Source organism: Mixophyes fleayi, chromosome 6 (genome assembly GCF_038048845.1).
Source record: "Mixophyes fleayi isolate aMixFle1 chromosome 6, aMixFle1.hap1, whole genome shotgun sequence".
NCBI classification, from domain to species: domain Eukaryota; kingdom Metazoa; phylum Chordata; class Amphibia; order Anura; family Limnodynastidae; genus Mixophyes; species Mixophyes fleayi.
In genome coordinates, this window is record NC_134407.1 from 125,634,414 (window position 1) to 125,659,207 (window position 24,794).

The 24,794-nt window shown below is 39.1% G+C and overlaps 1 protein-coding gene across 3 annotated transcripts in view; it reads right to left on the reverse strand.

Moving 5' to 3' along the window:
• Positions 1 to 16,682: 16,682 nt before the first annotated feature.
• Positions 16,683 to 24,794, reverse strand: part of LOC142160383 (glycine N-acyltransferase-like) — a 98,516-nt gene continuing 90,404 nt past the window's right edge. For all 3 annotated transcript variants that reach the window (XM_075215288.1, XM_075215290.1, XM_075215289.1), the window contains one exon: positions 16,683 to 17,543. In XM_075215288.1, coding sequence (XP_075071389.1) covers positions 17,150 to 17,543 — 394 coding nt within the window. In that variant the 3' untranslated portion in view covers positions 16,683 to 17,149. The remainder of the gene's footprint in view (positions 17,544 to 24,794) is intronic.

Sequence of the window (24,794 nt, forward strand, 5' to 3'; positions counted from 1 at the left end):
GTGCGCCTGAGATTAGGTCTAGTTTACATATCCAACCAATGTAACATAGCTATTATAAATATATAGATATACATCCAATCTCATATGAATAAATAAAACAAGAGGGTCAAACATTGTATAAATACATGAATAAATATAATTCAAAATAAAATAAATAGGAACATGACATCCATGAGACATGTATGGAAATCCTAATACAACCTCTACAGAACTCTCTCCTTGTCATAGATGACAAATTGCAGTGGTTCAAATGATGTTTGTTCTCTCCATTTCCTAAGTAGGAGCAATGAGCTCCGACATAAAAAAGATAAACACAGTCAATACTTCTTATATTCACTTCAAGCATTACATTTTAAATAAATACATTTTAAAGAAACCATTTCAGTTCAAAGTCTGAATTCGGGCCCCTCGGGATCAAGGTGTTGAGAGTATAGGTCCAATGGATTTCTGCCTAATCTGTAGTCTAGTCTAATCTTCGTATCTCTATTTCTCCAATGGGGGTCTGTATTCTGGATGGCCCAGAAGCTCCTAAATATGGTTGACATTACAAGCATGTACATTTTTAAAATGAAGAGACAGAGCATGTGTACTGAGGCCTTTCTTAATATTAGTGTTATGTTCTCTAATACAGGCCTCTAATGTGCATGAGGTACGTCCAACGTACATCAGACCACAGTTACATTCAATAATATATACTACATAATTGGTGTGACAAGTGATGAATTGATCTATTTTATAGATACAATTCTTAACTTTAAACTCATTGATTTTACTTTTGACTGAAGTACAGGTCCTACATGCTGTACACATGCCTTTAGTTTTAATCGGTCTATTGACACTCTCTGGCATCATATTTTTGACTAATTTATCTTTTAGATTCAGTGCCTTTATGTAGATAAACAAAGGTTTATCTGGTAGAGTCTGTCCAATTACTTCATCTCTTTTCAATAATCCTCAAAGTTTGTAAAACGATATTCTCCATCCCTTTATGGTCTTTATTGAACTGTGTAATAAAAGCCCATTTAAATTTATTCTCACCTTCCACTTCATCTTATTAAGATCCTTCTTGGCCTTATCTAGTTGTGATTTTAAATCCCTTATCTTGAAAACACCTTAATCTGACTATCCAACACCTCCTTCTCTGTGCAATTTCTTTTAATTATTTTCATCTGTCCTAATGGAATCCCCTTCAGCCAGTTCTGGTGATGGTAAGATAGATAAAGTCAAGGTGACAGGTGTTAATCAGGACCATATTAAAGCTAATCGTACGGACATAAAGGAAATTTATTTCAGAATTTGAGAAAAACTCCAGATAGGAGTTGAGACGCGTTGGTTAACATCTAATTGGACTCCTATTGTTTCGGACGCACCCATTGGAGAAAAGACAGTTGGAACAGTTATGCGATCCATATATCCTCACCTGTTATTGTCCTGTTTTCGGTAGGGTTACCCTCCCTCACAAGAAGGATGTTCTATATCCATTTATATATATGTGCATTTTGCCTTTATATTATATGTTTGTTTGTTTTTTTTGTTTTACTACATTAAAATGGTAATGCACCATATAGTTTTTATGGCTTTTTTCACATACACCTGGATGATGGAAGTCTTATCCTAACATCCCTATAGTCTACACTTTGATCTGAAGACAAGTTTGATTGTACATGCAACACAAGTAACCAAGAAAGCTTCCTGTGAGCATGATATTGGAAGTAAGCCTCCATTTTATGGCACATGATGGATGAGTGCATCATTTCCCCACACCTTTAGAATTGGAGGAGGATCTTTGCTTTTATTGGGAACTTTGTGAGTGTTTCTATGGTGGAGGATATATAGTTTCATCTTATTACACTATATTGTGTTTTTTTTGCATTTCATGTGTCATTGTATGTATATGGAAATATATAAGAAGATCACTCCCTACACTTCTCTGGACATCCATGAGATCTTTTTGTATGTATATTTTATTTGAATATTGCCTATTTTGGATTTAGTGGAAATCTATATATACAGTCAGAAGCGGCTTTTGGAGGAGCGCTACAATTTTATCCATACCCTTTATTCTATACAATAAATTTAATTGTCTTTTATTTTATAACAATAATGTTATGTACATGGCTAAAACTTTTAGTATTTAAAATGTAGTAAACGTAAAAAGGATGGTGGAGGATATCTAATTTCATCTTATTACACTATACTGTGTTTGTTTTGCATTTCATGTGTCATTGTATGTATATGGAAATATGTAAGAAGATCACTCCCTACACTTCTCTGCACCTCCATGAGAGCTTTATGTATGTGTATTTTATTTGAATTAAATTTATTGTGTTAACTTATTAATAATAATAATAATAATAATTATAAATAAAATAAAAATAAAACATTAAATAATGACAATATTATAATCAACATAATATAATATAGAAAAAAAATAATTATATCACCTTTTTACAAAAATAACAATAATAATAAAGAATAATAAATGTTAGTAACAACAGTTCAAACCAGTATAATACCTGTCGCTAGAAGCTGATATTTGGGGCAAAAATACAAAACTTTTCTTTATAAGCATGCAAATTATTTTCTCTATACAGTCTACCCATTATGAGTAAGCAGAACTTAATGTGATCGCATTAATAAAGAAGACTCTGGAGACAAGCAAAGAGTTGTGGAAGGGGAACATATCTGACCGAGGTTTAAAGGATAACAGAAAGAAAGTCAGATATGAAGGTAAAGCTAATCCCAAAGTGGGGTATGTATTAGGAGAAGGGAAGGAGTGTTCTCTGGTGTTTTCAGTGACAGGTAGCTACACCATCAAGTACTGGTGGTTTGGTGCCACAATTTGTAACATGTGTGATACTGAAGAAGAACTGCAGACACAGTGCTGGTGACAGAACCATCCTTAGAGGTCTAAATCTTAAGATGGGGGTGGGAACCAGTTAAGAAAAGCTGGGTCACACAACAGGCACTCGGCAGTCAAGATTACGCTGAAGCATCTTAGTTTTTCACTCTGTCTGCAGAGCATCTCTAGGGCACAGCATGGTTCTGGAAAGGCAGCAGCCCATGAGGAATCTAGTCATCAGTCTATGCATCAGTAGGGTAAGACCTCCAGGAGCTAACAACAAGATAGTAAGGAGGAACGTGACAGAACAGTGGACCAATCTGCCTATGCAGGGACTTCATGCAGCAACTCTCTTTTGTAAGGGAATTTACCTCAGGCTTTACGAGTACATGGCAAAAACAGTGGAGAAGAGCCCCAGGGACAGGAGTCAGCATCCGGGGATATAGAGCATGCCTGAATCAAGAGGGTCTGCACAGATCCAATGTGTAGCATTTTATTCTACATACATTGGCAAGGAAATGTTATCTTGTGTGATGAATACAAGGGATGACCAGAGTATGGTCAACAAATGCTGGGGCCAATTTGCATTGACCCAAGTGTCCGTGTCAGTTCTGGTGGGTGGGAAAATAATGAAATTAACAAATGTAAAAAAACCTTCAGCACACACTGTCCCCATTATTACACACTGTCTCCCTTCAGCACAAACTGTCCCTCTTCAGCGCACACTGTCTGCCTTATTGCACACTGTCCTCCTTATTATACACTGTCCCCCTCCAACACACACTGCCCCCCCCTTCAGCACACACTGCCCCCCTTCAGCACACCGTGTCTCCCCCTTCAGCACACACTGTCCCCTTTCAGCACACACTACCTCGCCTTCAGCACACATTGCCCACCTTATTACACACTGTCCCCCTTCAGCATACACTGTCTTCCTTATTACACACTGTTCCCCTTATTACACACTGCTCCCCCTTCAGCACACACTTCTTTCCCATTAACACACACTGTTCCTCCATCAGCACACACTGCCCCTTCTTCAGCACACACTGTCCTACTTCAGCACATACTGTCCCCACTTCAGCACACATTGTCCCCCTTATTACACACTACTCCAGAAGTAGTTTGGAGTTTGTATGCTCTCCCCATGTTTGCATGGGTTTCCTTCGGGTGCTCTGGTCTCCTTCCACACTCCAAAAAACATACTGGTAGGTTAATTGGCTGCTAACAAAATTGACCCTAGTCTGTGTGTCTGTCTGTCCGTATTAGGGAATTTAAACTGTGATCCCCAATGGGGCAGGGACTGATGTGAGCGAGTTCTCTGTACAGCGCTGCGGAATTAGTGGCGCTATATAAATAAATGGTAATAATAATAATAATAATACTCCCCCTTCAGCACACCGTGGTCCTCCCTTCAGCACACATTGTCTCCCTTATTACACACTGCCCCCCTTCAGCACACAATGTCCTCCCTCAGCACACACTTCACCTCATTACACTCTCCCCCTCCAGAATACTATGTCACTGCATAAACACAAATCTTTACTTACCTATCATCTGTCTTCTTCTTTTCTTCTCTTCTGTTGGCAGTCATTTCCTCTCACTGCAGCTCCTCACTGACACAGTCGGGACATGATGATGACATCCAACTCAAAAACAGTACCTTTTGCTCCAGGCATATGCAAAGTGTATCAAGTGTGCATACTTAGGCCCCATAGTAGTGTATAGAAAGCAAAGAGTTAGAGATGGGATTAAATGTAGCTCAGAGTGGAGATTGGCACAGTTGTAGGGGGGCATTAGTGTGATTAGTGTTATCGGAGTAGGTTCTAAAAAGAAATGTGCTTTCATAGAGCATCTAAAGATTTGAAGGCTGTGGGAAAGTCCGTTTGGGCATGGTAGGGAATTCCATAAATGGGAAGCAGCATGGGAGAATTTTTGGTACATTTTGTACAATAAAATTTTTATTTGTACAAAATATGATAATGGAATGAAGTGCATATACACAGCAGAGAATAGTGTCTTAACAGTTACTAATAAATGTCAAAATTGCAAGTATCATTAAGCATAATTAAAATAAACACAAATCCAAAATCCAAATTAAATTAAATGCAAGCATCTGTTGCTTTTATCCCTTTATAAAATGAATTGCAAATTTTATTTCCTGCAGTCGTCAAAATGGAAATGTCAATTAAGTAACGTGAATAGATGGCTGCTACTTGATATAATATAGCCGTACCCTAATGAATTAAGTAATATCAGCAGCATGGGTCAATACACAATCAGTCAATCAGAAGCGGCTAGATAATGTTGCGGTTAGTCATTGTCATCATTGTATATCATTGCACCAGACCTCTAGCACCCATTAGAGAAGCGCTTCCTAGAAGGCGTATCTACTGATGCCTCCACATCTAATTGTGGGGCAGGTGCCTAAACATGTACTTACCAATGCTTGGCCAGTCTCTGCCCACCTCACGCCACCTCTCCAGGTGAAAAAGATGCAAGTTAACAATATGCAATAATGTTTGTGTGATCATCGATATTAGGTGGTTTTGAGGATTTCCGTGGAGTGCCTGGAGATAAAGTTCTCCTTTCTTTTTTGAGAGGGATGTGCCCTTGAAAAAGTCAAGGATAAAGCTACTAGCTGTCAATGGATATACCCTTGATTAAGGACAAAGGACAAAGGACAAATTTACCTGCTGTGAATTAGTATTGTAAGGCATTAATTTATTCACAGGGATAGTACCTGCATTAAGTGGTTAATTTGTTTAAGCTTTTAGCTAGGAGGGCTATCCCCATAAGTAGAAAGGCCATATGGCTCCTGGGAAAGTTAAACTGACAAAACTTGCCTTCACTGGACACTTTTTCAAAATACAGACCTCCTCTGGGCAGGGAGTTATGTCTATGAGCAAGGAAGCCAGAGATGGGTCAAAGCTAGAACTGCAGCAATGACCCCCTACCTCCCCGGCTGAAATGAGTATCCCCCCTCAGTTGGATTCGGATAGCCCTCTTACAGTTTAGTCTATGCAGAAGATGCTGGCAGCATTTAAATCGGATTTGGTAGCAGATATGTGATCATGTATTCGAGAAGTGGAAGTCGAAGTTTCTGTATTAGGTGAGAGAACCTCCAATATCGAAAATAAAATGGAGGAACTCATGACATCACACAATGAACTTGTAACCTCTCATGAGTGTTTGGAACAACAGGTCCTTTTTTGACAGATAAAATCGCTGATATGGAGGAACGCTCTAGGAGAAATAATCTTATGATCAGAGGGATTCCCAAATCTGTACTGGCTCCTGAGCTTTTTAAATTTGTGTTTGAATTATTCAATAAGTTGCTCCCTACGGTCTCTGACCATGAGCTATTAATTGATTGCATACATAGGCTCCCTAAACCAAGAACTGGTCTGGAGTCATACCCTAAGATACTTTGATGAGAAGGCATTATTACCATACTAGGAAAAGATCTTATGGGCTGACAGAGCCATTGAGTTGGCAGAATGCATGAAAGAATTTCAGATATTTTCGGATTTTTCGGCTGCTACGATTGCCAAGAGGATATCTTTACAAACACTTACTAAAATCCTGAGACAGTATAAAATAGTATATCGATGGGGATTTCCAATTAAACTGATTATTCAATGTAATAATTCACCCCACACCGTTTCTACAGTTGAAGAAGGCCTCCAGACTTTGAAATCATAAGGGGTTGGGTTCTCAACTTTGGCTCAAGCCCCACGGCCTCCTGTCTGCAGAGACTGGTTAAAAGTTTAGGGGGAATGTTTGAATATTAACCATTCTTTTTCTCTTCTCTTCTCCCCTTTGATTTTGTAATATAGTGGTAGTTGGGGTGGCTGAATACAGAAAGCTATCTGATGTATAGCATTTTTTTTCTATAGGGTGATTGCTATGTATTTATTTAGTCTGGATATCGCTAACCAAAATCGCTTTTTGGTTAGAGTTATATCCTTCAAGTTATATAGTTTGCTGGTCTTTTTTTATCCAGAAAATACTCTAACCATATGTCTTGAGTTAGTTCTTTTTTCGTTTCTTTTTACTTGTTTGTATGCTGACAATAGAATACCTATTTCCAATGGTATGGTAAATTCCTAACTATAAGTGCTAGGGGCTTGAATTCCCTCAATAAGTGTCATATGGCTTTTTTTTCTTTCTATCAACATAGATCAGACATGGTTGTGGTTCAGGAAACTCACATTGCCTCAAGTGCTAATGGCCCCTTTAAAAAACATGGAGTATCCATTTTGTTTAATGCTAAGATTTAATTTACACTCAAAAAGAAAATTGAGGATAAAAATGGGCAGCTTTTAATTTTGGTAGGCTTATTGGAGAGCTCCCTAGTTAATATAGTCGCTCTTTACGTGCCAAATTCAAGACAGATTCCGTTTCTTAAATCTACCTTTCAAGAAATTGAAAAAAATAGACGTTTTCTAGTGCTACAAGACTTTAACATCATTGTGGATCCCAAGAGGGAACGCTCGTCTCCTTTGTGTCCTTGTACTACTTCAGATGAGATAGGCCCCTCTTTGGCTTTTACTAAATTGTTTGAGGAGTTTGACCTCTACGATGTCTGGAGGGTGTTAGCTCAGGAAGATACAAAACACATTATCCACTCTGAGTCTCCCGAGATCATGGTCTGACCATGCTCTGCTAATATGCATTTGGAAATCCACATATCTATCAATTTCCAGGCTTATGAAAATTTTCATCTTATCGACCCAGAAGCTTAACAGGGGTTGGTAGATGCTTTAGAGGGGGTCATACCTACTTACAATTCAACAGACACATACATTTTTACTTATAAGGGTGCCCTTAAAACAGTCATTTGAAGGGTAGCTATACAGTGGTGGGCACGTCTTAAAAGGGCAAAGATACTCCACCAACAGAAATTAGAGAGAGAACTCGCCTCCTTATAGCGGCTAATAAAATCCAGGGCTCTCGGAAAATAGAGATCAGCGACTTAAGGTCTCAACTACAGAAGTTTTTAATATTGTCTACTCAGGGCGCGCTTAATCGAATGCGTCAGAAAGTGTATTTAGTAGGAAATAGAATCGGCAGACTCCTGGCTAGAAAAATAAGAAGTCATAGGACTCAAACCCGGATTAAATTCCTTGTTGATGGGGAAGGAAAAAAGGTTTTGAACCCATCGGATATAGCGAACCTTTTTGCCACTTACTATTCCTCACTTTATAATCCTAAAAACTGCCCAGTCACAGTAAAAGGATGTTAAGAGTTTTCTCAGTAGTTCAGATATTCCAATTTTAGATCGGGATACCTCTGCTTCTTTAAATGCACCATGATCTCTTCCAGAGATTGAAAGAGTCATAAAAGACCTGCCAAGGGATAAAACACTTGGTCCTGATGGTTTTATTAATAATTTTTATGTTTATGTCACTTCTTTTAGTTCTACGCTAAGCTCATTGCCAACAGGCTAAATCCCATTATTGCCAGCTTGATACACCCACACCAAGTCGGCTTCATTGGGGGAAAACAGGAATCCTACAATACTAGACGAATATTCAATATTATCGAACAATCTAATAAACATCATTTAGAACTATAACTTCTTTCTCTGGACGCTTAAAAAGCGTTCGATAGATTACATTGGGGGTTTATGAAGCAAGTGTTGGTCAAGTTTGAGTCTGGGAATGGTATCTTGAGGGCAGTAATGGTGTTATATTCTAAGCCCTCGGCAAGAGTCTATAGTAATAGATTTCTTTTTCATATTTTTTTAATCTTGAATGGAACTAGACAGGGGATTCCCCTGTCACCTTTAAATTTTCTCTAAGCAATAGAGCCGTTAGCACATGCAATTCGCTCCTCACCTATGTGACATGGGATGGAGTTAGGAAACGCCACCCTTAAAATGTGTTTATTTGCTAACTTCTTTTATTTATCACAAATCTGGAGTCCTCACTACTGTGCCTGCATGCCACATTGGAAAAATACAGCAGAGTATCTTATTATAAACTAAACACCTCTAAGACAGAGGCTCTTCCAGTCAATATTTCGCTAGATCTCCTGGCCCACCTCCACGCAAGGTATTTCTATTCATGGAAAACTTCTGCGATGTAATATTTATGAATAATGATTATTCCTAAAATAAGGAATATAGTTAATGTAAATTATACTCCCTTATTCCTGAATCTTTCCAACCTGACTAAGTCTTGGATGTTTTGCGAGGTGTCATGGAAGTGGAAAATTGCTGTGTTTAAAATAATGATACTCCAAAAGATATTATATTTATTTCATTCTATACCACTGAGCGTACCTAATAGGTGGATGACCAAATTTCGGAGGCTAATGTTTGGCGTATTGGAGTAAGACCTGAGACAAGAGGAAAGGTGGCGTAGCACTGCCAGATCTGATTAAATAACAGAAGGCATGCTTTTTGTCTCAAATGAGAGACTGGTTTCTTCCTACCCAGGCAAATCCTTGGGTAGACTTGGAGAAATATGCCTTCTCTTCTTTGCCTCTGTCTGACTTAATGTGGACCAAGAGCATGGCAACCATTTGCTCCTAGTTTGCCCTGATTAACAAGGGACTCATTGAAGGTATGGGATAAAATGTGGGCAACCACCCACGATGTCTTGCTGCCCATCTCAAATATTTCTTTGCTTGCTATTGCTAAATTTATCCCTGATGTTAATTTATCCCAATGGGTTGATAAGGGCGTTTCCACAGTGGGACACTTACATAAAAAGGATGGTCTTATACCTGTCACACAGATTAGGGGGTAAATGTATTAATGTCTGGATTCTTCAACTCCGGCGTGTTCAGTGTCTTCGGCGATTAAAATTAAAGCGGCGCTGCATTGTAAAGGGAAATTTAATCGCCGAAAACGCTGAACATGCCAGAGTTGAAGAATCCGGACATTAATACATTTACCCCCAGGTCTCAAATTGATATACCGGTATGAGATTTTTATACATTTCTCCAACTGAGACATTGGATAAAATCACTGGACCCTCCCCACTCTCAGTTCCCTAAGCCTCCCCAGCAGATATGGACCAGACTGACCTCTGGTCAGAATAGAGCAATTATTTCATTTTGGTATAAGCTTCTCCTATTAGCCTATGAACAGCCCAAATCTTGCTCCCAACTGCTTTGGGAACAAGACTTTGGCCAGCTTTATACTACAGCTCAGTGGCAATCTATTTTCTCTTCTATTTATCATACAGGGTATCATGATGTTTGCATCCTAGTGAAATGCTTTTTTAAATGAATTCATAGGCTCTATTTAACCCCGGCCCATCTACATAAAATGTGGCCTCATGTCTGAAAATATTGTTGGTGTAAATGTGGGAAAATCTGAAATATCTTCCACATTTTCTGGGTTTGTCCAGTAGTCCAACTTTTGTGGACCAATGTATTTGTACTTCAGCAGGACATAACTGTGCTACCAGAAGTGACTTTATTTCAGATGTTTCCATCTGGTATTTCTGGCTCTGATCAATATGTTTGTGGCCACATCTGTATTGCGACGCAGGCAGTGATTGCACAGCCATGGAAGTCCAAGGTGCTTCCTTCTATTTATAAAGTAGTCTCAAAGGTGCAACAAAGCTGTGATATGGAAACTTCATATGCTCCTTATTCTATTTCACTAGATCTGGGATTAGACAATGTCAAAGTTGGCTAGCTTTTGTCGATGACCAAAATAGACCCTTGCAATATAGGAACCGGCTAGAAACAGAGCCTTTTTAGTAGGGCAGTGGTGCTCTTAGAAGTACTAGGGTGTCCTCCTGACATAGCTATTTTATCATATTAGGCATAGCAGCATACAATGTATACAAGAGTTTGTAATTTTCTTCTTTCTTATTTTTTTTTTTTTGTTTTAGGAGTTGAGTTTTTTCCCTTTGTTTTTATCTCATTGTTGCTGTATGTTTATTTTTATTTTTGATACTAAATATGTGTATATCTCAGACACATACCATATATGCTACAGAAATTAAAAATGATTTAACGTATCAAATAAAACTCATAAAAATACCATATCATAGATGTCATTCCAATAACAAAAAAAGATTTCCTTAAATTCAATTGACAATAATTTGAGTTTCTCTCAGGTGAGTCTTTGCTTCAACAGTCAAGTAGTAAAGTCTCACAAATTCTCTTCCTTTCTTAGTATTTAACAGATGTATTCATTGTCCCATCAGTTGTCTTCAAAACGATAACCGTAAATGCAAGAGATAGAGATATGAACAGTATTATAGTTTAGTAATTCCAAACAGACCAAAAAAGAGATCTAATTCCCAGAAAGGAACCTCTATTAATTTGTGCTCAAAAACAGCAAAAGTTAATTACACCACATGTATACACCTATGGAGAAGAGTGTTAATAAACTGAGGCTTTTGCCCCCTTTCCAATGCACTTACTTTGTTGCACACAAAGTCATAAATATCTAAAAAGGTGTTTGATCCTCAGATGTAATGCTCTCGTCTTTTCTTACGATCTCTTGCTTTTTCATAGGTCACATACATAGAAAAAAAGCAAATCGTGATCTGGCATATTACCTTTATACAACACTGGTTTATTGAACACAATAAATGTTAATTTTTTTTACATAAAACACGCTATCACGATTATCTAACAATACTCTATTGAACAGTGAGTTCACTCCTACCAAGCAATATGATGGAATTAGCATATAATTGCAAGTGATTGCAGTGGTCTAACAATCCTCTACTGAACAGTAGATTCAATCCTACCAGATCAGTGTGATGAGATCAGCGTTCAGATGTGATAAACCCGGGTCAAACCAGCTGGGCATCCACTTTATCTCTGGTCAGATATATTTATTAATGACCTTGGTGATGGTTTAGAGAGTAAAGTTTCTATTTTTGCAGATGACACTAAACTCTGTAAGGAAATAAAATCAGAGCAAGATGTAGCTTCTCTACAGAGGGACTTAAATAAACTGGAGGATTGGGCGGCCAAATGGAATATGAGGTTTAACATAGATAAATGTAAGGTTATGCATTTAGGGATCAAAAACAAGAACGCAATCCATAAATTAAATGGAATTAATTTAGGAGAATCTATAATGGAAAAGGATTTGGGAGTGCTCGTAGACAGTAGACTTAGCAATAGTGCTCAATGTCAAGCAGCAGCTGCAAGGGCAAATAAAGTATTGGCATGCTTAAAAAGGGGTATAGATGCAAGGGATGACAGTGTAATTTTGCCACTGTATAAATCGTTGGTATGACCTCATCTGAATATGCAGTACAGTTCTGGGCACCACTCTATAAAAAGGACAATTTGTAACTAGAAAGGGTTCAGAGAAGGGCGACAAAATTGATAAAGGGTATGGAGTCATTTAGTTATGAGGAAAGGTTAGCCAGTTTAGGCATATTTACTTTAGAAAAGAAGCGTCCAAGAGGAGATATGATTACTATATACAAATACATTAAGGGTCAATACAGAGAACTTTCATGGGAACTTTTTACCCCAAGAACTATACACAGGACACGTGGTCACCCACTAAGGTTAGAGGAGAGGAAATTTCACAACCAGCAAAGGAAGGGGTTCTTTACAGTAAGGGCAGTCAAGATATGGAATTCACTGCCAGGGAAGGTTGTGATGGTAGATTCAATAGATATGTTTAAGAAAGGGTTAGACAATTTTTTTGCGGAAAAGTGTATCCAGGGATACGACCGTTAATTAAAATGAAGGACAGTACTGGATAAAGGGTAAAAATAGGACTGCAATATTGGGTCTGGGGGTATTTACACAATTGAAACAGATTGACGGTTGCTTACTCTGGATCAATTTCAAATATACGTGAGGGATCTCAGGAGATCCAAAATAGGTTGAACTTGATGGACTGGTGTTTTTTTTCAACCTCATCAACTATGTTACTATGTCACTATGACAGGTTGTTCTGCTAACTGCTCCATGAAAGAACGTACAATCATGTTTTTAACTTCTGTAGCATATATGGTATTCAGCTGAGATATATACATATTTAGTATTGTATGTCGGGTATAGAGGGAAGTGGCACTCATTTGTTTACGAAGGCAGCAATCCATAGGGAGCGCTCAGAAAGGATCATATATACTTTTGTTTTTGTTTGTGTATTATTGTGTTGGAATATTATAAATAATAGAACATCGCAGTCCCCATATTAATCTATGGGGACTTCATTAAGAAAAATTAAATGGGTTATGACAGCAGAAATCTTTGATTTCTCCTGCCATAAACCCTTCATAAATTGTGTTACCACCATTTTACGAAGAAAACTATTGTTTTCTCCATTTTAAAGGCGAATTACTCTTTAACATATAGACCCCAGGGTCTTTTTTGCATCATTCAGGCACAAATGGCACTGGAGCGATTTCCAACCACTCCAGATATCCAGTTTTGTACTATTGATAAACTGTTGTTGACTATTTTTTCCTTGCTTTAGCAATTTTGTCACAGGACATTATGGGCCTCATAATTCATAGGTGTGTGACTTTTACATACTACTTAGTTCTATGAACATATAATCAATCTTATACAGTAAAGGTCTCCGCCAAAGTTTAGATTCTCTAGAGTTGTCAGTCAAACAGGACCACCCTATACAATGGAATGGCGATTTGGGATTGTTGATTTAAATTCTCCAGGTTGAATGAGCTACTAGGAACAGGACCCTCCCATCCCACTATCTCGAAGTCGGTACCTTCTCTGTTTCTATGTATGATTGTAATGATTATTATGATTTTTTGCATGATTTGCTATGCAGACTATCTGGTGCTGCGGATTTTTGTGGAACTTTACAAATACAGATGATAATGAACTAGGTCCATAGAGTCACTGAAGCATATACTCCAATGCCACTGACAAACAAGTCGTATAGAGACAGGTGGCTCTTGCCCAGGCCTGGGGTCTCACTGCTGGAATGAATTTCTGTCTTTATATTGATGGACAGGTCGTTGCTGTCAATGTCTATATTTACCATTATCAAATAGCTCCTCTGAGCGCCTAACACAGCCTTCAAACATGTGTAAGCAAAGAGAATCTGATGAATGATGCTCTGCATAATACCAAGATTATGTATGGGTTTATAAGCTGTGTCATGTCACATATGAACCAACAAAGAAATAACCAGTTGATGTGGTGGGAATTATAGTATATAGAGAAAGAATCTGCACCAGAATAGTCTTTATATTTAATTTTCCACAAGTAGTATATTCCAAAACTTTATTCAATTGGGGTGATCTCCTAGAACAAATTATAAAACATCAAAAATACAAGAAAACATGGGTTCCAGTGTTGGAGGCACTTTACTTTAACCTGTCAGTTCTAAGACTCTAAATTACTTTCCAAAGTAAATAAGTTTTGAGTTAATAAAAAATAATTTCATTTTTCAAATTGTTAAAACGTGTATCCAATATACAATATGCAGTGTCCACTGATCTCCAGTAAAATATTAAAATAAAATTGTGATATTTAGAAACAGAATTATGTGTGTGGAATAGATTAAAATCAAAGAGGAGAGGAGTCCTCCAAGACTCTAAGGCAGTGCCGTAACTAGACATTTCGGTGCCCTGGGCGAGACAGGGCACCGGCGCCCCCCTTCGAAGTGGGAGGGATATTTGCCAAGTGGGTGTGGCCAACCTAATGTGGGGGTGTGGCTAGAACTTTACTGAAAGAATTCTGTTACACATATTTGCAAATGCATGATATATATATCTATCAGAGCCAGATTTACACCTCATGGGGCCCTAGGGAAGATATTGGTTTGGGCCTCCCCCTTCACACACACAGTGGCCCCTCACATACACATAATACACACACAGTGGCCCCTCACATACAGAGCTGGATTAAGGCTTTGGGGGGCCCGGGGCACTTAAGGCAGGGGGGCTCCTATGATGTAGCATGGTTATCATTTTACACAAATAAACAGGCAATACAGTGTGCACTACTGTTAGTTGCACACAGCTCTGCCTGCACAAGCAGTATGTGGTGAAGCGGGACATACCTCCCAACTGTCCTTTTAGTCGGACCAAATCCTGAATAAGCGAGACAGCCACCCAAATTCAGGGCTGTCCCATCAGATTCAGGACAGTTGTCAGACTGTCCTGCTCTCTCCTACCTGTCTTGGTCACTTTCATCACATGTAGCAGCTGGTTTCTTTAGCTCCGTTCCTTCTTGTCTTGATCCTGTGGATCCCTATTTTGAAAAAAATGGGTACATGAGATTTAGAAAACTCCAACCAGCCCCGTTGTTAAATCAATAGCACTCACGCTTTATAATTAGGCCTCCCCCCATTCCCAACAATAATATTCAGATTTAATAAGTAGACCTATTTCCCTCCAACCAGCCCCAACATTAAATTGACAGTATACCCATTTAATCAAAACTTATTTCCCTCCCTCCAAACAGTCCCAGCAATAAATAGCATTTACATTTAATAAATATAACCATTTTCCACAACCATCCCCGGCAATGAATAATTCATATTCACATTTAATAAATAGCCCTCCTCCCCAAAATCAGCCCCATGTTCAAATAATAGCCCCAAACCACCCCAGCATTAAATTAAATATTCTGTCACCTCACCTTAAATAATTAGCCCCCACCTTCACTCCACCATTAAATAGCCCACCTTCCACACTATATTAAGATCCTCCTTTCCCTCACACGCCTAATTAAAATACTGCAGCCACACACACTATATTAACAAACTTTCACTCCCCCCCCCCCCCCCTGCAGCCATGGTCACTCACTCAGCCCCCCCCCAGCCGCCATGTTCACTCACTCAGCTCCCCCTCACAGCAGCCATGTTCACTCACTCAGCCCCCCCCAGCAGCCATGTTCACTCACTCAGCCCCCCCCCCCCCAGCAGCCATGTTCACTCACTCAGCCCCCTCCCCCCCAGCAGCCATCTTCACTCACTCAGCCCCCCCCAGCAGCCATGTTCACTCACTCAGCCCCCCCCCCCACAGCAATGTTCACTCACTCAGCCCCCCCCCACAGCCATGTTCACTCACTCAGCCCCCCCCCATGTTCACTCACTCAGCCCCTCCCCCCACAGCAGCCATGTTCACTCACAAATGTCTTGCTATTGCCTTGAAGTAAAATAACTCTGCATCCATTTTATTTGAAATGTAGAGCACAAATTTTTACGATAGCTGATGTTTCAGTAAATTGTTTGATGGAAAGTGGATTTAAATGTTAACTCATTGGACTGTATATCTAAGCAACATTTGCTAAATATCTTGTTTGATACTTCTGTCTTCTCTTGCGTGTTTTTAGTTATTTATTTTTTTGCCATGCAATACAATACAAAGTTGATCTCTGGATAGGTTTGTGCCCATTGCAGAGAGCCCAGAGGTTGGAGATAACTAAAAGAAGCTACACCCCCCCCCCTGTACACATGTTCACTTATTCCCCGCTGTGAAGTCTTCTTTACTTATTCCTCCCCCTCCAGTACCTGTCCCTATCCCCCGAACAGAATAAAGACTCTAAAAATAAAGACAATCAAAAACACTCACCTCATCAGCCTGCAGGAAATCACTCTGCGCCGCACTCAACACATTGCGAGTGCACGTCAGCCAGTCACCACACTAGCCCCTCCCCCCTCTCGCGGCATCCGACCCCCCACTCCCCCGACTCGCGGCACCCCCCCCCCCCGCACGAGTCGCGGGGGGAGGGGGGGTGCCGCGAGTCGGGGGAGGGGACACAATTTTTTTTATTTTTTTTTAAAAATGTTTTCTTTTTTTTTTTACTCTGTGCCAGAGGGGAAGGTAGCGGGCGGCTGCTGCGCCCCCCTCGGGCTTGCGCCCTGGGCGACAGCACCGCCCACACCACCCTAGTTACGGCTCTGCTCTAAGGAGTACTCTCTACTAGGTCCCACTTTTCCTGTGGAGGTGTGAGGCAGATCAAGACCTCAAAAAAGCAAAATGTACGAAGGCCTCCTCTCTTTGGAGTCTCCAAGCTCCCCAACAATAGGTTTAATATGGCCATCGTGGGGATCCACACCGTGTGTGTGTGTGTGTGTGTGTGTGTATCTCTCTCCCTCTCTCTACACATACAGTATATATATATATATATATATATATATGTATATATATATATATATATATATATATATATTCATAGGTGGGGGCTTGTTAATATTTCTATCAGTGACCAATATTAACAATACGACTTGGAGTTTCAGTTTCACACACAGTCTATGTATACTTTTAAGAAGATCTATGTTTAATGTAAGTCACTTCAAAAAACATTTTTTTTCTGTCATATTCCTTGCTAAGAGTTTAATGAATGATGATTTATAAGAAATATAAACAACCAGAATAGAGGTCAGAAAGGCTGAAACTTCCACTGTTGCCATCTGCCAACCTGCGGGAATCCTGCTGCCAGAGTAGCTGTTTGACTACTCTTATTGTCCGGAGCCACGCAGCAGTAGAGTGGGGCTCCCTTGGAATTCAACACTGTAGCCAGCCTAATTATCATTGTACGCATCATTCCTTGATTCCGGTAGAGTCTTTCTGTATACCCCATACGTAATTCCGAAGATTGATCACTCAATACCCATGCAACAGGATGCCCCACACCTCCCTTTCTGGCACACACTGTGGGAAATCTCTGGATACATCGTTTGACAAAAAGTTCACTGTGTTTGTTACCACCATACATCCAGACTGCATTAACGATGTTTGCTTCATCAGGGTTGAGCGTAGAGAATTGCAAATCACTGTATAAAAAAACAGAGATAGAACATAGAGAAATTAAGAGTGAGGAGGTATATATTAATTTGAGAGATCCTGTATTAATGTGGTGTAACATTGACTACATACAAGAAGTATGTTTATTCAAGATGGTATGAGGTACAACTGTTTTAGAGAACATGACCACATCTTCAAGTTTAATAATTACATGTAAAGAGTGAATATTTAAAATGCGACATTGATTACCTTTTATTATAGTTAACCAATCATTCAATTAAATTATACACTGCTCTAAAAATGTGTAACAAACATTGTGAAACCATTAAATGAATAATTTACAATATAAAACACAGTATTGTTGTAAGCCACACACTGCAAAAACAAGGAAAAATGACATTAATAACAGACACATGGATTAATACAGAAGGAATAGTAAACCAGCTCAGGAGACAGAGCTTTTATACACTATAAAAAAAAATTAAAAACAGGGACTTCAATTGAGCAACAGAGTTTAAAATAAAACATCCATATCTTTATTTATAATGTGATATAAACATGATTGGAAACAAAACATGATTGGAAAGAAACATGAATGGTATAAGTGTGCATAATTGTGTTGACATGATTATATTACAGAGGGAATTTCAATAACTTGATTATATCTGAAAACATAATTAATTTGATTGTATCTAGTGAACCAGTTAAAAAACATAATTATGTCCAAAGATTATTTAAATATAATAACTAGAACAAGTGCCAAACAATTATAAATAAGAGTGTCCAAACAAAACTGACTGAAATTTCAATGTCCAGAACATGATTATCGTTCCGAGACAATTGTAATGTCAAGAGAACTGATAAATACCATGTCCACAAATTTGATTATAAACCATTTTCTGCACTGAAACACACAAAATCGTAATTCTGATAAGCTTTTATTACTCTAGAGTTAAGTCCTGATGGCATCCGAGTACCTCCGAACAAGTTCAGTTCTACAGGAAAGGCAGCTGCTATAGGTAAAGACCTTTACTAGCCTGGTTCTAAAGGTTTATCAAGTAGCTGATAGCCTAGCACAGAGGTATGATAATAATTAATATAATGGTATGGCAAGAATTGACTTAATGTACTAATTGCATTATAGAGATACTATGTAATATAGCACAATTATTTGTTCAAAATTTATATAGATCACGTATACGGATGTGGATTTACATGTTTTGTTATCAAGAATTTGTAATAATTTATTGCTTTTATCGAGTCAAAGTGGTGTCATATGTTTCTTCACATATTATGTGCTTGTAATATAGAACCTTATTCCAAATTCTTGGGAATAGTATCTGATGTACAACACTGCGGAATTAGTGGTTCTATATAAATAAATAGATGATGATGATGTTATATTACCATTATCCCACATATTACAACAACTTACCAATTGACCACCAAGGATTGAAGATCATGTTCAACATGAGAGTGATATGTTACATTTTTAGCTCATTAATCTCTAAATTGATTGTAGAATATATAGTTAATTATTGTGATGCACGGAGATCAATAGTTGACCATTAAAACCACCCCAGCTCATACTGCAAAAGACACTTAAAGCCATATGCAACACTAACGTTGTCATAAAAATAATATTCAACTATGTAATGATGATTTTTCAACTTTGTCATGGACGCTGGTGTTATTAGCCTTATAAATTAATCTAATGTCTTAAGATAAAATACAAAACATAGTGTGACCTGGTTATATGGTATAATATTTAACCCAAAACCAATATGTGATAAAGAATAAAGATATTTCTCCCAATGAAAATAATATCACCAGTATGTTCCTTGATAAAGAACTTGATTTGAAACGCGTTGGTGTGAGTGGGGATCCGAGAGCAGCTGTAACAGTTCTGTGTGAGCAGAGGAAGCTGTCTCCAACTCTGGTTGTATAACATCCTATCTGCAGAAGCTGACTTGTTTTCTACATGCTATAACATATTTTTACCCAGGCTAAGCGCATACCCTGAAGGGACTGGATCCTCCTCTTGAAGATTGCTGATTTTAATGTTTTTATGTGTTTTAAGCCAGATATAACTGGCAATAAAGATATTTGTTTTTATATATCTATTTCTATAAGAAGTATGCTTCCTATACACATATTGTTCTGTGAGGAGAGTGTTATGTAACATGCCCCTTGCTGGTTTTGGGACATATTAGTAGAGATGGTCACTGACCCCCGTGTTTTGGTTTTGGATTCGGTTTTGGATCTGGATTACCGTCGTGTTTTGGTTTTGGTTTTGCAAAACCGCCATTGCGTGTTTTGGTTTTGGTTTTGGTTTTGTTTGGTTTTGTTTTGCTATTTTGTTGGAAAATCCATGTTTTTGTGCCTAAAATAACCCAATTTAGTGCTCCAACTGTTTTAGAGATAAGTAATCTAATTGTTGAGGTAATAAATCATCCAAAAAAACTGTTTAATTCTTCGTTGGTAGGCCTTCATTTATTCTACATTCAAAACAGATTGTCTTCCTCTCCATCTATGCATATTGGCAATGCAGCCATCGTCTTTGGATGTATATTACACCCTACACTTATAGTTAAATATGTAAAGAAATGGAAAAAGACAGTTTGCTTTCTGTCTCTATAGGCCCCCCTCCACTTTTTTAAAAAAACAAAAAATTCAGCCATTATAGACTGTACAATATTAATTGACATGGAGAAAGCCAGTTTGGTTTCTGTCTCTCTAGGCTCCCCTCCACTTGTATAAAATACCAAAAAATCCAGCCGTTATAGACTGTACAATATTAATTGGCATGGAGAAAGCCAGTTTGGTTTCTGTCTCTCTAGGCCCCCCTCCACTTGTATAAAATACTAATAAATTCAGCCGTTATATACTGTACAATATAAATTGAAATAGACAAAGGCAGTTTGGTATCTGTCTGCATCAGATCCTCTCTCCACTAGGAGTAAAATAGAAAACTATTCAGTCGTTATATAATCTAGAATATAAATAGAAATTGAGAAAGGCAATTTGGTATCTGTCTGCATCATAATCATCAACATCATCATTAGCGCCCTCGTCGCCTACACAAATCTCCCCCTCATCCTCTTCTAATTCCAAAGTGGCATCCTCAATTTGGGTATCACCGGCTACACTCGGGCTATTAAGGCACACATCAGCAGAATGCTCACGATTAGACATCCCACTGTTGGATGAACGCTCCACAGGGATTGTTGTCATTTGTGAATCAGAGCAAATATTCTCCTGTAATGCCTCACTGTTATCTTGCAGCTCGGCTTTGACGCGTAACAGTAGTTGTGCACCAATTGTAGGCTGGGTAACTTTTTGGGATCTGCCACTAATAGCCAAAGGTGAAGGCCTCATTCTCTCTTTGCCACTGCGTGTGTAGAATGGCATGCTTGCAATTTATTTTTTATCGTCACTTAACTTTTGCTCAGTTACACTTCTTTTTCGCTTCAATATAGTAAATTTTTTGGGGGTTTTTGTTTTTTGCACTAATTTGGAAACACTCTGTTGTTTGACATCGCCTTGGCCAGATGACGTACTGGGAACACTAACATCAGGACTGGTGACAGAACCTGGTTGCTCATTCAGATCATATGTGGACTGCTTTGAATCCATTCTGAGCGCAAATCACTGGGGAGTGCTAAAAATTATTTGGTAGATACTGCTGACAGATATGACTTTTGACAGCCAGAAATATTAATGCACAATTAGGGAGGACACCCCAAAAGCACTGAGGAGTGCTAAAAATGATTTAGTAGATACTGCTGACAGATATGACTTTTGACAGCCAGAAATATTAATGCACAATTAGGGAGGACACCCCAAAAGCACTGAGGAGCGCTAAAAATTATTTAGTAGATACTGCTGACAGATATGACTTTTGACAGCCAGAAATATTAATGCACAATTAGGGAGGACACCCCAAAAGCACTGAGGAGTGCTAAAAATTATTTAGTAGATACTGCTGACAGATATGACTTTTGACAGCCAGAAATATTAATGCACAATTAGGGAGGACATCCCTAAAGCACTGAGGAGTGCTAAAAATTATTTGGTAGATACTGCTGACAGTTATGACTTTTGACAGCCAGAAATATTTATGCACAATTATGGGGGACACCCCAAAAGCGCTGGGGAGTGCCAAATATTAAGAAAAAATAATAAACCTCTATCCTCCTCTCTGCACTAGCGATTTTGGTTAAAGCAATTGCAAGAACAATATTGTATTCTCTGTCCCTGCTCTAATTAGCCTATGACTACACCCTGCTCTCTCCCTCTGTCAAATGGCGATGGATTGCTGTGGAGGCGTGTATTTATAAAGTTGAAGTATCACGAGAACCGAGCCCCGAGATCCGACGACGTCACGATGACGTTCGGCCTCGATTTGGATTCGGAACGGGCGGGAGAGTACCGAGCTGCTCAGCTCGGTACTCGGATACCCAAAGTTCGGGTGGGTTCGGTTCTCGGAGAACCGGACCCGCCCATCTCTACATATTAGACTCTGTAACATATAATCTTGGTTTTGGCAGATTACAAGAGCTGTAACTAACACAGACTGCCATATGTGTTCAGGGGTGGGGTACGAAATTTCGAAGGTGGTATCACTGACAGTGACTACCACGAAGGGAAAAAACGAAAATGACTTCCCCGACTTAGAAGAAATGATGACTGGTCTTATCAATGACAGAAGAAGTTCCTAGTAGTGAGAAAAATCACGATCCCTAGTAAGAACGGCATGTTGTTCCTACGTCATTTTCAATTGTGACCTTTGTATCACTATTTTTAAATCGGCAATGCTGCTTCCTATTCGACCTAAGTATTACACTTAGGCTTAAGTGTAACAGGTCGGATGACAAGCAGCATTGCCGCTTTAAAACTAGATCATGATCGTCACTACCAGGAACTTCTTCTGTCATTGTTAAGGTCAGTCATCATTTCTTCTAAGTCGGTGAAGTCATTTTCGTTTTTTTCCCTTTGTGGTAGTCACTGTCGTTGTTATCGGCACCGTTAAAATGACTACCACCGATGATCAGGTGCATTGTGATTACTGTGCAAGACTATCATCCAGCACACACACAGGAATTTTCATTTATTCACCTGAATGGATTTTTTCATCGTGTGCAATCCTCATTATTTTCAGTGGAAGGAATATTAAATCTATTTAACCTACATCGCCTACTGGCGATATTATTTTCAGTGGGAGAAATACCCTTATTTTTTATCACATATTGGTTTTGGATTCGTAGTCTTCCATGTACGTCATCTGGTAAAACCTATATAAAAGTACATAGTCAGGGAAAAAAACACACAAAAAACACCTTTTACCATGTTGAAGAGAAAAAAAAAAGTAATAGAGGAAAAGTTAACTGCCCATAAAAAAAAAATACCAACATGCCATTCTACACACGCAGTGGCAAAGAAAGAATGAGGCCTTCGCCTTTCTCTATTAGTGCGAGATCTAAAAATGTTACCGAGGCTTCTTCTTGTAAGGTCACTCGTGACCAAGCAAGACCAAGTAATTCGGAGTCCAAAAGTGGTGCACAACTACTGTTATGTGTGAAAGCCGAGCTGCAAGAAAACAGTAAGGCATTAGAGGAAAATGTATGCTCAGAATAAGACGATACCAATCCCTGAGGAGAGTCCATCCACAAGTGGTATGTGTAATCCTGACCATTCTGATAGTGTTCCCATAAAGAAGGGCCCTTTCAGCATTTCTGCTGATGTGTGCCTGAACAGCCCGAATGTAGCCAGTGATACACCAATTGAGGATGCCACTTTGGAATTGGAAGAGGATGAGATATTTGTGTAGGATGAGGGATATTTGTGTAACCGACGAGGGCGCTAATGAGGATGTTGATGAGGATGAGGTTAATTGTGTAAGTCCTGCACCAGTGAAAGCAGTTCTGGTACGTGACAAAAAGAAGGCCATTCTCATGCCTGGGCATAAGACCAAAAAAACTACTTCTTATGTGTGGAATTATTTCTACCCAAATCCTGACAACAGTTGTCTAGCCATTTGTAGTGTATGTAAAGCCACAGTCAGTTGAGGGAGGAACCTTAACATTCTTGGAACCTCATCCATTTACGCCAATTGATGAGAGTTCATGGCAAGGTGTTGGGAAAAGCTGATAGTTATGGCAAAAAAATAACAAGAAACACTCCATCATCAGCTAGGACCCTTCTCTCACCTACATCCCGATGCCTGCAATCTACACCCACAACACCGTCCTCATCAATATCCTCAGTAGCGATCGGAGTTAGCCCTGCATCCCATTTGGTAAGGATCGATGACTCCTGCACTATAATTGATTCCTCTGAAGAATGTTTGAGCATTAGTCCCGCTGTTGTTGCTGCTGGGGGTGAATCTTCCTCCAATAAGAAGCCCAAGAAGAAGAGCACTAGTACTTTACAACAATTAACTGTGAAACAATCTTTTGCTAGAGGAAGCAAATATGACATTAGTCACCCAGTCGCAAAGCGGATCACAGACGCCATGGCAACATTGCTAGTGTTAGATCTGCGTCCAACATCCACTATAAATGCAGCTGTTTTTTAACAGTTAATTGATGTTTTTGTCCCTATTACAAAATTCCATCGCAACACCATTTTTCATGAAAAGCTATTCCGCAACTATACCAAAACATTCGAAAAAATGTACTAATTGGGCTCATAAATGCTATTCTACCCACTGTACACTTAACCACAGATATGCGGACAAGTGGAAGTGGCCAAACCAAAGATTATATGACTGTGACAGCCCACTGGGTTGGTCATTCGCCTTCACAAGCAGGAACAGCAGCAGCATGTACACTACTACGTAACATTTCTCACAGGCAGGCTACTCTTTGTATCACCAGCTTCACTAACAGGCATACAGCTGATAATTTCTTACAAAAACTAAGGATGTCATTGATACATGGCTTATACCACTTGGACTCTCCCCAGGATATGTTATTTCTGATAATGCCAACAATAATGTGTGAGCATTACAGCTGGGTGAATTCCATCACATTCCCTGTTTTGCTCACACAATAAACTTGGTGGTGCAGAGCTTCTTGAAAAATAACCATGAGGTCCTGGAGATGCTTTCGGTGGCTCGTAAAATTTCAGAACATTTCCGGCATTCTGCCACAGCATGTAGGAGATTGCAGCAGCTCCAAGAACAGTTAAACTTGCCCTGCCACCAACTTAAGCAAGAGGGGTTAACAAGGTGGAATTCCACCCTGTACATGCTTCAGAGGATGGAGGAACAGTGCAAA